Raw genomic sequence first — 15054 nt, forward strand, 5'->3', positions numbered from 1 at the left:
AGCGCATTATATATAAACACAGTACTAATTTAAATATGTTCAAAGGCATAATTTATTTTCCGAAACAAATAAAAGTTGTACACAAGACGTGATTCGAATCCAGATCGTTTACATAGCTGATTATATTTCTTGGGTGACCATCAATAGAGATCAAACGTGACAATATTCCCAAGACAATGTTAAAAAATTTCGTTTTGACGCCGATATTCTTTTTTTAACTTTTATACAATGACTAGAAACAAAAAAAAGAAGAAACAAACGATATAACGTATATCATGTGACATACATGATCTGGAAATATTTTTATTAAAAGGTTCTTGATTCTAAATCCTGTTGCTTATTCTTTCTTGCCTTCTTTGCCACCCAATGCCCATTCTGGCTTAGCCTGTACTCGAAAGAAAAAAGGTTTGGTATATTGATTTAATTGTCTGTATTTAAGAGAAATCCTTCCAGAAACTTTCTGTTTTAATGATGACCAGAATTCTTTAAATGGTGTGTTAATTAATTAATTAATTAATTTAATTGTTTTTTAAATAATTCAATTTTTGAATAAATATATATTTTTTTCTCAGTTAACTGTTTTATGAAATAGTAAAAATAATGCCTTACTTGACCTGTTAGTTGAAATTATGTAGTTGTACATATGTTTTGTATCTAAGCATTACTTTCCAAATTAAATTGAATTATTTCTTAAATGTGTGTGATTTATATTATTAAATATTGAAATTTTCTTCTAAATATATTCACAGCGGCCATCTTATTCTCAGACAAAAGTTTCTGGATTTCATTTTTTTTCTTAAAATATACAAAATATTTTGCAAAACAAAAATTGGCAAAATATATCAAAAAACACAAAGTCCAACACATAAAAATTGCTAAAGCTTTTTAAAATAAGTAAATAGCAAAATGCAAAAATTCACACAAAAAAAAACAAACAAAAATGAATGAAATCCATCCCTTGAAGAAAGAAATCCTGTGAAAAGAATCAAAAATCAAATTTTAAAAAATGCTTTTAAATAAAAAGTTTTAATCAAGGCAGAAACGTTGTCATTTGTTTATAATAATGAATGTGTGTACTGTAAATAGCGCCAATACATTTTGTGAGTGTTTAGTGTTTGTTTAATGTGTTTTCCTAAGAGAGTAATTAAAGACAATTGGTTTTATAATTTAATTAATGATAATTTATGCTTAAAATTTTTAAATGATTAAAGTGTTTCCTGGCATAGATAAAAAAAATTTAAATTTTAAACATTTCCATGTAAGTGGTGGTGGTAAATTTCAGTATACCTGTACTTTCTCTTAAGGAATTCTTAATGAAAATAAATAATAAGGGACACGAATTTATTTTTATTAGGTTATTATGAAAGGATGTTACAAATCAATATTTTCTAATATGATCTAGAACATCCGTCGTTCTCAAAATCATACAAATAGAATGCTGAAAAATAATATTTTGAAGTGTTTTTAGAATATTGTAATAAACAAATTTTATTTTTTCACTGTCCATAAATCAGAAAAACGTGTTTTTTTATGTTTTGTGTATTTGTGTGACATTTTATCAACAAGTATACAACGAACAACGTCTTTAGTTACAACAATCACCAATATAGGAAGAGCATGGGTAGCTCTGTAGAGACTTCATTTGGCCCATTGTGGTTTCTCCTCCTTTTTCGTCTGTGAAGAAGAGAACACGAAGACCAGACAAAGTTAATGGATTATGACAATTTATCACAAACAATGCCACAAGTAAACATAGCGGGTTTAAAATATTAAATATGCAATGGCATTATAGCATCGATATGTATATACATTAAAAAATAAAATTCCGTAATGATAAAAATAATACAAACATACCTCTTTAGCATCGTCATCCACTGTGAATTTCTTAGCAGTGGATTGTTTCAGGTTAGCTCTGAAGTCAACTGCTAATTTCTTAGTGAAGGCCATAAGCTTGTTGGTATCGAATCTGGAAGATAAATCAACTTTAGTATTTGTGCCTTTATTAAAGCATTTTCACGAAGTAAACAATCGGTGAAAGTCTTACTTGGAAACTTTTTTCAGAGGCGGTTTCACGCTAGAATAAAAGCAAATTCGTTTAATTTTATTTTAAAAGATAATAAAATATGTATAAATTATCGATAATTAATTAATTTATGATGTAATTAAGAAATATAATACGTACAATTTTCCACGAAGATCGTTCACTGCGATAGTCAATTCGCTGATCTGGAAAATTGAGATTTTTATTAATAATTATAAATTTAAGTTCCGATTTTAAATGTATTTATATTTAATTAAATGCTTGTGTTTTTTTTTTTATTTTAACTATAATAAGAGTAAAATTTAATTAATAAAAGTATAAATTTTAATTTAAATTTTTATGAATATTACTCTTATGTATATTTACTTTAAATATAAGAGTGTATTTTAAAATATATTCTATATTATAAAAATAAAAAAGAGTTTTAGTAAGCAAACAGCAAGCAAAATAAAAAACAAAAATAGAATATAAAAATATTACTCTTTGAAAAAACAAAATTCAGTAAATATGAAGTTCAAAAGTTTGTTCTTCAGCCGAATACATTTTATTTTGCTGAAGAAATTAAAATGCATTCAGTTTGTAAATACCATTCCAATTATTTTATTGAATAGACCAACTGAATATATTTCCGGAGACATTGGAAGGTTTTTACAAATAAATCGAACACGTTCAAACTGACCTGATACTCCTTTTTCTTAACTTCGTATTCTGAATCATATTTTTCACTTTCTAATTTATAAATGCGGTCATGATATTCTTTGCAGATAGCTTGTAGCTCAGCTAAGTAAAAATTAACACATTACAGCTACAACAAAATAAATAAGCAAAGCAAACATAAAAAGCAAAGCTTAAACTAAAAACAGAACTTAAACTAAATAATAAAAATAGCAGCGAAACACTAACTGAATTAGCAAAATAAAAAGCAAATAAAAGCGTATCGAAAGCAAAAATAAAAATTATTCAAAAGCAGCTCTTGTTTTGTTTTTAAAAAATCATGAAAAAAAACAAAATCAGCAAAAGCATTATGGCCGAAATAAAAATTATATTCTGTGCCAAAATTTCAGCAAAAGAAAGAAAAAAAAACAAAGCCAAAGCCAAAAGCCAACGTTTAGCCAAAGCAGTGCTAAACGCTTGTGGTTTTTTCCTCGTTCCTTTTTAAAATTACTCGTACCATATGATCCTTTTGTCGCACTTCGTATTCCAAGTCATATTTGGCATTCTCAAGACTAGAAATTCGGGCATGATACTCCTTACAGATTGCTTGAAGTGTGGCTGAAGGCGACAGCATAAAAATTACATAAAATGTGTGTAACAAAATGTACATTTAATATTCAAAATTTAAAAAAAAAATAATTATTTGCAAATCCCCAAAATTCGAGTAGGTAAAATTTATCGTCTGCAGCATTAATGATATGCATTCTGAGTTACTGAAATATATTAGATTTAGGAAAAAATATTATGTTTAAATGATCTAGGATCAAAAATTCATTTAAAACTAAAGTCTAACTGTCGAATAACTGTCAAATTTTTAATATGGTCTTAATTTAAAAAATTATACTGTCAATATTTAGAATGTCAAAAATATATTCATTTAAAAAGTTTTAAAATATATTTTCCTATTATATGAAGATAAAATAAGTATTAATCTTTATCTTAATCTTTGTCTAAATTTCGTTTCATTTTAATTTGAATTTATTAAATTAAAAAGAAATTAATAAATATTTATGACTTCTTTTGGCACATTAAAATTTTAAACAGATTTAAATGCTGTAAAATTTATTTTTGATCCATTATCTCAAATTATAAATCTTTATTAAATTTTTTACTTAATTTAATAAGAGTTTAAAAATTTCTTTTTATGAAATATATTTCGTGTAAATTGTCTTTTAAAGAATGTATATTAAAATTTAATTTTACATAATAATTTAACAATTATATTGTAAACTATTATACGACCCTAAAAAAGATTTTATAATCGAAAAAACAATGTATGTATTAAAAAAAATAACAAAATAGATTTTGTAAATCTTAAAATAAACAGAACAAAATGAAGTTTTATAAATTACATATAATATATAGTTTATAATAATTTTACCTTCATTAACGCCTTCCAAGTTTTTGGGAGGTCCGCATCTTTCGTTGATAACTTTCCTTCTTTCTTCTGCTTTTCTTTCTTGTTCTTTCTTCAATTCTTCAGCTGCTTTAGCCCTGAGCAATTTCTAATGTAGATACAATAACTCCAATTTATTTTTCTTAATTTATTTATATAATGTTCATGACGTAAGTCCTTTCCTTACCCTCAATTTCTTCTTACGCTCAGGGGTCATAAAACCCTTCTTGGCTTTCTTGGATTTGGCAGCCTCCTCTAGCCTTTTTCGTACCTCGGCCTTCTTCCTCTCTCTTTCCTCCTGCTTCTTTCTTGCTTCCTGAAATTAATCGTTTGGATATGTAAAAATATTATTTTGACAGATCACAATTATTTCAATTACAAATAATTTATTTTATTTCGTAGTTTAATTATTTTTAATTAATTTAATTACATCAAATATTCCTTACCTCACTGTTTCCGTAGAAAATTGTCATTTTGAAAAAAAGGAAGAAAAAGATATTTAATTAGTCAATTTGATTAAATTTTTTTTCGTTAAATTTAAACAAAGAATTAGTTTTGTAGAACAGTACTTACTCTGCCATGTTGATGGTTTTAGTTATCGGGTTTCAAGATAACCTAATAAATATAATTACAATTTAATTAAACCGAATCGATAATTATATTAGTAAAATTTATACTTAATTTATGAGAAAATATATAAATTTAAATTAGTCATTTTTAACGAAAATTTCGGTATCTTGTATGATTTTTTAAAATTATTAAATGTATTTTTTTTATATTAAAAAATCATATAGTAGCACATGTATAGGAACAATAAAGACAATACACCATTCATCAGTAAAGAAAGAAATCTTTTTTTGTGCGTGTGTGTAAGAACAAAGCTGCTTTTACGTAGTGATTGCGTAAAAGTTCTGTCATACTCCGAATCGATTACCTGATCAGATTTATGAATGAAGTAACAAAAGTGGTAGAAGAAGATTAAATTACACTTTCTAGTACTGTAAACTCAAAAATTTGATATTCAATTGACGTTATATGTGAAGAAGGAAGTACTAAACGTTGCATTATTAAGCTCCAGATTTGCTTTTTTTTTTTTTTTTAATATTCGACTTTCGATACGAATCTTTTTATTGAAATTCGAATTGGATATTTTCTGGAGTTTAAAAAAAAATAAATAAATAAAAACTCTGGATGTATAAAATTAATTTTTGAAGAGGTTTTAATGGTTTAGAAATAAATAAATAAATTATTTCCGGATATGCCCTCTTCGAATAGTTTTGGAAACTGTGCAATTTTGGTTTCAAAATCTTCTTTCTCCCTCTCCTAGACGAACTCCTCGTCTTTCGAATGACGTCATATAGTGATCCAAATTTAACGATACTAAAATTAGTTTCGCGCCATCTGTGTCACAAAACGCAACGTTACAGGCAGTATAAGGAAGTTGCATGAAAGTGTATAAAGGAGCTGTTTCACTTTCCGACGTCTCACGTTCATAGAAATTTCTATTTTTTAAATATTTTCTATGAAACTCTGGCTTTAAATTCTCTCTCTCTCTCTCTCTCTCTATATATATATATATATATATATATAATCTAGAATTGAAATTTGATTAATTAATCTGTTTTCTAATAAATTTAAGTCGATGGATATAAAATTCTAGATAATATATTATCTAGAATNACGTAGCAAATTTTTAGATTTTTTAAAATTATACTTTATAATTAATTAAATTAATATCTCATACTTTCAAGATACTTTCTTTAAAATGCATTCAGAAACGTTTCATCCATGTTGCAGAATAAATAATTGATATAAAATTATTCGTAGGCATTATACTTGATAAGAAATTGTTAGAAATATAGTAAACTAGAAATAAATTAAACAATATAAAAGTTGGAGTGTTAATTACTATTAAGTAATGAAAATGTCGTTTATTTTACTTTATTCTAAGAAAAAAGCTATGAATGTTAAACGTATAGGGAGTACTTTTAATAATCGTCTATCTATTTTCATTTAAAATTGTGTATAGAAACTTATACAGTATACGAAAGAGTGAGATAGCCTACTATAAAAATAATTATATTTTCTACCTTTCTTTCCTTATATACATGGACGAAATCCTCTATTAATATATAAATTAATTAATAAAATAATGTAAAAGAACTCTAAATTGGTTATTTAATCTTTATACGTATGAACTTTAGGTGATTAAATTTAGATAACTAATTAGTTTGGATTTTTGCCTATACTTCTAACGACAATACTTAAATAATGCCAACAAAATATGCGCCAAAACCCACCATCTTCAAGACGTAAACAAATCAAAGTTTCCATATATATATATATATATATATGGAAACTTTGATTTGTTTACGTCTTGAAGATGGTGGGTTTTGGCGCATATTTTGTTGGCATTATTTAAGTATTGTCGTTAGAAGTATAGGCAAAAATCCAAACTAATTAGTTATCTAAATTTAATCACCTAAAGTTCATACGTATAAAGATTAAATAACCAATTTAGAGTTCTTTTACATTATTTTATTAATTAATTTATATATTAATAGAGGATTTCGTCCATGTATATAAGGAAAGAAAGGTAGAAAATATAATTATTTTTATAGTAGGCTATCTCACTCTTTCGTATACTGTATAAGTTTCTATACCCAATTTTAAATGAAAATAGATAGACGATTATTAAAAGTACTCCCTATACGTTTAACATTCATAGCTTTTTTCTTAGAATAAAGTAAAATAAACGACATTTTCATTACTTAATAGTAATTAACACTCCAACTTTTATATTGTTTAATTTATTTCTAGTTTACTATATTTCTAACAATTTCTTATCAAGTATAATGCCTACGAATAATTTTATATCAATTATTTATTCTGCAACATGGATGAAACGTTTCTGAATGCATTTTAAAGAAAGTATCTTGAAAGTATGAGATATTAATTTAATTAATTATAAAGTATAATTTTAAAAAATCTAAAAATTTGCTACGTTAGGCAAAAAAGTTCGAAATGAAAACTTTTTGCAGCGTATCAAATTTTTAAAGAATTTCAGCTGACGATAGCAAATTGAAGAAAAATTAATGCAATTTCTTTTTTAAAACTTGAAGTGTTCTTCGCGTCGGCGCTTTAAAAAATTAATAATAAAGTGAAAAATATTTTGTAAAAATAATCGAGTGTTTAATTTAAAATATTATAAAATCATTTAAAAATTCAACTTGCAAAGATGCTCTGACCCAGTAACACAATAGCAGCCATCATCCCGTCCAAATAGGGAATCTCTAGCACGTTGACGTGGCAAGCTTTGATTAGTAGATCGACTGAGAGCTCATCTTTTGCAGTCCCTAACATAAAACTCCACAGATAAAAATATCTACGAGAATAAACCTTTCTCTTTCGTTGTAAAAATTTAAAGAACCAAACTTTTAAAACTTTAAAATACAAAATGAGACAAAACTTAATTACAAAATCCCATTTAAAATCTCGACAATAAATAGTTTTGCATATAAAAAAATAATAATATAAATTTTGTATATTAAGAAATTTAAATTATATTATTTTAAATTAATTTCCTTCGTCTTGTTTATTTCCAAATTTTAAAAAAATCGAATGCTTTTTTACTGTCGATTTTCGAGGGAGAATCTTCTTGAAAAATTGTCTATCAACCTACGGATAATTTATAAATAGTGTAAAGTTAGTATAATGTTTAACAGTTACCTGAAGAGCAGAAGGAATGAGCTGCCTTGTCGAAATCAGTCGGAAACCTGCAGTGTTAAAACTGTTAACCCAAGTAGGCTTTCAGTTCGTCAACTTAACTTCTTCGTAAAAGTAAAAATGATTGGGTGTAACTATCTAGTCTATAGCCAATGAGATGATGTTTTTATAAAATTGCACGTACATTTTCGACTTTCTTTACTACGCAAGCGTCGGTGGGTCCTTAAAGATCCCTGCCGTAATTCCACGTTCTTTGCCTTGTAAATTGATACTAGACAAATATCTTGGCTTACTTCTCTAACTTTTCTTCTTTTTTAAGGAAAGGTGTTTCAAAAATTGCTCTTCTTTGCATTGATTTAAATTAGGAAGGAAGTTATTAATTTAGTACATCTTTTTCTAAAGCATGAATTTAAAAATTGACGATAGTTTAAAGCTAGTCTAAATATAGTTATAATTTCTGTTTAAATAGCCATATAAAAATTTACTAATATAATTATAAACGAGTTTAAAATAAATCATGCTTATACTTATAGGATACGCTAGAAGAAATTATTTAATCAGTAAATTCTTTATTTTGGTAGTAGGATTTAAGTATAAACTGTCTTATAAATATCTTAATGTCATATAAAAAATATATATACAGTTCTGAATTGGATTAGTAGTAGACGGGGATGACATCATTCGGCTTTAAAAAAGAGTGAACACGTGCTTCTTGATGTCATGATCAGCAGTACTAAAGCAGTTTTTTGATATTTGACATTCTGCAACATCAAAGTAAATATTGTTTAAATATTTATTTACGTTTACGTTACAAATAATTTTATTATTATTATATGAAATATAAAGCAGTGCATAGGAAATTGGTATTTTTTTAAAAATATTAGATGAAGACTTAAATAAGAAATTAGAATTTATTTATTAGAATTTCAGTATTAGTTTTAGTTTGCTAAATTATTATTTAGTAAATAAATTGTATTCTATTTTAATAATAAAACTAATAACTATTTATAATAAATGAGCCGAATAGTGTTGATTTTATTCCACACAATTAATGATTTTTTTTAAAGTAAACTGCCTCGAAATCTCTTTAAATTAAGTTATAAACAATATTCAAAGTATAATAATATACTTTACCTAATTAAAAGATCAATATTTAATTTAGTAAATTTTAAGTAGAGCGATTTAATAAAAATCGTGAAGTAAATGATGAAACATTTTGTTCTAATTACTTCAAAACAGTTCAAATTTTACTTTTTTTAAATCTACTTTTGTTGTCATAATGCAACTATAAGATATCAATAGCCTAAAACAGATATATTCAATTATAGAATATAGTTTTTATTTATACGAAGTGAAAATATACTCCTTCTAAATATCTCATTCTCTTGGCAGATGCATTTAAGATTTCAAAATTTTGAAATAGCTTACATTGAAAAACAAGTGTGGAGTTAGTTTTGTGTCTGACCTGCCAACTATAACTACTAACTTTGCAAACTTCGTCTATATTTAGTACTAATCGTATACGCATTAATTCACCAATGTCAACTCGGTGAGCTCTCCATTGAATCTTTTAAAAACAACTTCTGGCCATATCGTAACTCACACTAGTTTTCATGGTTCCATAAATTAATATAAAAAAATGTTTAATTTTGTTTAATTTAAAATGCTTATAATTTTGCAAAATACATATTTTATAATTAATAAACCCAAGAAAAAATTATTAATATTCGAAAATTTTGGATTTAACTGTGAGAATTGGTATAAACATTTATGGTATACGTATTTAAAAATGGTAGATACATTAAATGAAATTATGTATAAACTTTTAATAACATTTGTTATGATTTTATATAATAATCAACGTAAATGTAACCGTTTCTTTATATTAAGAAATTCTTAATTTGAATTTTAAAATTAAACACCTAAATAATTTTTTAAACCATTCAATCAAAAATATCCACGTTAAATTTAAACTAGGTTGAATGTATTTTTTTTTAAAGTTGGTAGTTTTTATTCATCGTCCTTGACAGATTTGAAATCGGCGCATAAACCGATTCTTTATGGATTGGCCAAGTTCTCCTCGTTTTAATTTTATGCCTTTTCTTATTTTTATGCCAAATGCTCCTCGATTAATTCTATCGTGATTCATTTCTAGTGGTTTCAAACCTTTGAATTTCTTGGATTTTTTGTAATATCTACAATGAATTTCTTTAGCAGCAACTTTATCCGTAAATCGAGATACAAATTATCAGGAATTTTTAAATAGTTGACATATATTATAAAGGATTTGTAATATTGGAAAAGCTTGAATAATATATGGAATCATTGTGAAAATTCGATTAGGTATATGTATTTAAATTAAACTCTGTGAAGTTAAGAAGATTTATATTTTTCAGTGATTATTTTAACACTTTAATAAGTGTATTTAGTTTAAATATTATTTGTAATTTTAATTGAAGCATTTATTTAATGGCTCAACACTCTTTGTATGTCCATTATACATAACAACGAAAAAGTTAGTTTTTCACAAAGTACATAGTTAATTGATCTATCAAATAAATTGATGTTTAATTAATCTTATTCAAGATTAAGCAAAGAGAATAATAATGATGAAGTACATTAATTTTAATATTGTTTTATATCTTGACATTTTTGTTTTTAATTCTTCACTTTCATCAATAATTATAATAAAAAAAGATCATTTATCTAAAACTAGAAAATGTAAGTTTATAATTCAATCTTATCATTTTATTTTAAACTTTGTTAACTTTTCTGGTTTTTAATTTTAATTAGCATCAAAATTATGATTTTAAACCATAAAATATTAAATTTTATAAATAAACTTTTAGTAATGTTGTATATTAGAGCATTATAATTATTGCAAATCAAACTTTATACCAAGGTTTTCAGAGATATTATCTTTTAAATTATTGAAAGTATACGCATTTACTGATAAATCAAGCATGAATATTTTATCTTTTAACAAGTTAATTTGATTTTTTTTTTTTTTTTTAGTTTGCAGTTTTAATTTTTCTCTATCTACAGAAGAAAAAACACAGATTCAAGAGTTAAGAATGGAATAAATAAATAAAACTTTTAAATAATTATATTATTCCACTGTAAAGTAATATAATTAACAGAATAAATAATATTTATAAAATAATAAAGCGTAAATAAGTTTTATTGAAAATTCTAAAATAAAAATTGGTAGAGATAAATAATTCATGCGAATTTGAAAGCGGAGAGAATTATTCAATCTTGAAAGTATTGACAAAAAGAAGAAGAAGAAGCTAGAATATATAAAGCTACTATCTATAATACTTCAATACTTCTAACCAAAACAGAAGAGTAAGCTTCTGTCAAGTGAGTAACAACAAACAAGACAAACTGGCTGGATATAATGTCGCATTTGTATTCACGAAACTTGTATCTCAGTCTATAAAACATCGCATACTTGAAAAGAAGAGTACAACAGACAAAAATTCATCATTGTAAGTATGTTCCCAATGCTTTGGATCTAATGTTTCGTTGTGAACGAATTTCGATATTTTTCTGTACATTTTGACTCATTATAAGTGAACTTTCCCCTTTTTGAATGCGTAAAAAATATTTAGAATATAAAAACTAAAATATCGATCCACGCTGAAATACAGCATGGCTTTGTATTGAAATTCAGCCATTGAAAAATAAGAAAAAAAGACATTTGAAATATTTTTTTTATAAAATTGAAGACTCGTTTCATTAATTAGACTCTTCAGGAAGGAAGAATGTCAGCTTTTTGTTATGTTTACTAATTTAGTTGCTTTGTATTATTTAAGTAAGCTTAATATAATTTATCTAATAAAAATCTTTCACTAATATATTTGAATTTTTAGCACGTCACACTGGAAACTGGAAATAAAATTTAATAATTATGCGCTTGATTTCCTTTTCAATTAATTGATAATTAATTTCACAATGAATCAACGAAGCCCTTTTCAGTACAAAACAATAGTTATCATTAAAAAAATTAATGAAAAATTGATACAAAACATTTTAAGTTTTAATTGTAATTATTTTCTTCGTAGCTACGTAATTAATATTTTATAATATAAAATTTCTTCTCGCTTAATATAAAACATCCTTTTAAATTGTATTTAAAAAACCATAATCGTTACTTTTTTATTTAAGAACAGTTTTGTCAAATTGGTATAGTTCTGTAAAAATTTCTAATAATTCAAATATTTTGGTTGAATGATTATCATTCTTATCAATTATAATTTAATTCAATCATCCGGATTTGTCGTTATAATTTTTATCTAATTAATTAGATTTAGATGGATTATTGAATAAACATTTGAATGTTTATTATAATTGCATTTTCTTCGTGATGTCTATATTAGATTATTCCGTGTGTAAACCATTGAAGAATTGATTATGAATTTTGTAGATCACTTATTATATCTCTATCAATTATATTTTCTTAATTAAGAGATTTTTAGGAGACTTGAGTCATAAGGAAAACAATATCTTATTTCCCTAAATATAACGTACTGTACAATTCCCATTGACAATTATTTAAAAAATTCCCTAAGTTTCCTTATTTGCCTGACATATTAATATGATCTCTCTAATCATTTCTAAATAATTTTTATAGCTAGATAAAATAAATATGATTTAATTTTAGTCTTACGTAAATTAAATTAGAATGAAACAATAAAAATTGCTAAATATCGAAGCTAAAATAATTATAAATAAAATAATTCAAAAATGTCGAATTTTTTAATTTTATATTATGCATTTGTATGTGCTTGAGACTTCTAAAAGCACATTAAAACCTTAAACATAAAAAACCTTTGGAAAAAGCCTAAAACCGCCATTGAACAAAATATAATTCATTATATTCTACTGTATAAACATTTTATTCTGAACGAATGAATTCTACTCATTATTATTTTAAGTAAAACTCAGATTTATTTAGTTGCGTAAATATAAATTTTGTAGAATAAATCGTATAAGGTTTGTTTTTTTTCTGTTTTTTCCTCATAACAAATGTATACCTACTTTTGCAACCCTCCTGTCTTACCTAAGGGATAGTCTAAGCATCGAGAAATGTCATAGTTAACCAATCAGAATCAGATTCATTTATGACACGTGGTCTATATTCTGCCACATACGAATGTATGATTGTGCTCTAGCAAACCGGAAGTGTGGCCATTATTTCTCTTTGGTTTCGAATATTTCAATATTTTCCAGCCATTTTGATTTAAGTTAAGACAGTCTGTATTAAATTCCTTTTACGTGTATGTTAGAGGCGTGATTGCGCTGCGCACCTGCTAATATGAAAACAATTCAATACAGTAATTTATGTCGTAAACGTGACCGGAAGATATAAGAAAATAAATTATGTATAAATGCATACTGATTGAGGTTCATTGTCGCGACTGATTTCATTATTGTGAGTGGGTCAATGCGAGTAGTTTACTATAGCAACTTGCAGACTTTATTCATAACACTGTCTGAACTATTTTTCTGATAATCATTTACAGATATTTCTATAAACCTTTTTGCTTTGTAATTTTGAATTGTGTAAATAAGAAATTTCTGAATAATTAAAGCATGGGGAAAATATTCTTGCGTTATGATGACCTAAAATAGGCCATTATGACGAAAGAATGTTTTTTCTCATCGTGTATAAGAGTGGTGCTATAGAAAACTTTTCTAAATCCTAAGTTAGAAAATTTTTATGTAACAACGTAAAAATAATGGTTTAAAAAATAATTAAATTTATATAAAAGAAATTTATTATTATTTTATAAATAATATTAAGTTAGGTAAATAATTAAAATAAATCTAAACGCTTATTCATGAATTAGTAATTTTTCATATTTTCATTTCAGTATTTTTGTGTGTTTTAATATTTAATTTAAAAGAAGAAAAATAGAATAATTCAGATGAAAAATTAGTCTTTAAATTCGAATTCATCATTTCATAAAATCTAGAAATAGTTTTTAAATTAAAAAAAATGAAATTCAATCTAACCTTTAAATTTGCAAATTATTTTATAGTAAGTGTAGAATTATTTAATTTAAATTTACAGATTCTTGAGAAACTGAAGCGCAATTATTTAATATTTACAAATTTGTAAAATTATTATACAATAAAATATTCATTATACAAAACTGTAGTAGACCTAGTTCCTGTTTCAGTACTGTATAACTGCATGATTTTAGTTAAACTGTAGGACATGTTACAAATAGATTTGCGTGACAAGAAAAGAAATTGGTTTGCATGCTGAACTTTATATTTCGGATACGCCTATTTTTTTATTATTAATTTTTTTTAATAAAATTATACTTGCATAAAACTGCTTAACGAAAATAGTGTTGAATAAGCAGGCTGTGCTAGCAGGATTTTATACAGTAAAATAACATTCCTTGTAAGCTGAATACTTTCTTTTCAGTATTTTTCAGTAAAATAAAGACAAATACAGGTTTAATATTTATATCTGATATTTAAGTAAATCAAAGAAATAATCTGAATATTTAAATATTGTAAAATGGTTGCTAGTTTCAAACCGTTTTCCGTTTTGGAATTTCATTAAGGTAAGTGAATTTTTCTTATGAAATTTTTATAGATTTAAGCTTAAATTGCGCATATCAATAAAGTTAAAAGTATTCTAAAAAACTTAATTAAAAAATAATTACATATTTATAGAAATTCTTCAAATAATTGATTTCTAAAATATTGATACGTTCAAATATTTTTTCTATAGGCCTGGATAAATTATACAAATATTTTATTATTTTAAAAAAATGAAGACGAATATAGATTCAATAATTTAATTATTAAAATACAAAATTATCAATTATCATTTATTAAAAATAATTTAATTAACACTCCAATTTCCTCTTCTAGATCAACAATATCTCATTGATGGAATCTACCATCAAATATTACTCATAAACATTCCCCAATTTATGACAACAGATTTTAATCAATAGCATTATTGATTATGAATTTAATCATAATGTTATGTCGCATGTGATCTTAATACAAAATGATAAAAAATGTCATACGGGAAACCATCGGAAAAAGGAAAAAAAAAATACAATCACTTGCAGCTGCTATATTCTTATTAAACACATGTTTTTAATATTATAGGACGATCCCGCCATAGCGAACTCGCCATATGCGA

The 15054-nt window shown here is 25.0% G+C and overlaps 2 protein-coding genes across 6 annotated transcripts in view; one reads left to right on the forward strand and one right to left on the reverse strand.

Moving 5' to 3' along the window:
- Positions 1 to 34: 34 nt before the first annotated feature.
- LOC111640285 (troponin I-like) lies at positions 35 to 8017 on the reverse strand. 3 transcript variants are annotated; one of them, XM_023386295.1, is made up of 10 exons: positions 7881 to 8017; positions 4725 to 4766; positions 4598 to 4601; positions 4339 to 4467; positions 4137 to 4260; positions 2721 to 2821; positions 2183 to 2226; positions 2045 to 2074; positions 1855 to 1966; positions 35 to 385 (listed from the first exon to the last, which is right to left on the reverse strand). In XM_023386295.1, the coding sequence occupies exons 2-10, from the start codon at positions 4730 to 4732 to the stop codon at positions 338 to 340; spliced, it is 600 nt and encodes a 199-aa protein (XP_023242063.1). In that variant the 5' UTR covers positions 4733 to 4766; positions 7881 to 8017; the 3' UTR covers positions 35 to 337. The 3 variants fall into 3 exon arrangements, with proteins under 3 accessions (XP_023242063.1, XP_023242064.1, XP_023242065.1); XM_023386296.1 differs by lacking the exon at positions 2721 to 2821 and adding an exon at positions 3213 to 3313; XM_023386297.1 differs by lacking the exon at positions 35 to 385 and adding an exon at positions 1328 to 1674.
- Positions 8018 to 8123: 106 nt separating this feature from the next.
- LOC111640284 (Hermansky-Pudlak syndrome 5 protein homolog) overlaps positions 8124 to 15054 on the forward strand; it is a 94060-nt gene continuing 87129 nt past the window's right edge. The window contains exons 1-2 of one of the 3 annotated variants that reach the window (XM_023386289.1): positions 8124 to 8651; positions 10893 to 11368. The gene's annotated coding sequence lies outside the window, so the exon portion shown is untranslated. Of the gene's footprint in view, positions 8652 to 10892; positions 11369 to 13988; positions 14462 to 15054 lie in introns of those variants that run through there. The other 2 variants (XM_023386290.1, XM_023386292.1) reach the window with 2 other exon arrangements.

The sequence above is a fragment of the Centruroides sculpturatus genome, unplaced genomic scaffold (genome assembly GCF_000671375.1).
Source record: "Centruroides sculpturatus isolate CEXI.00-Female unplaced genomic scaffold, Cexi_2.0 scaffold730, whole genome shotgun sequence".
Classification (NCBI taxonomy): domain Eukaryota; kingdom Metazoa; phylum Arthropoda; class Arachnida; order Scorpiones; family Buthidae; genus Centruroides; species Centruroides sculpturatus.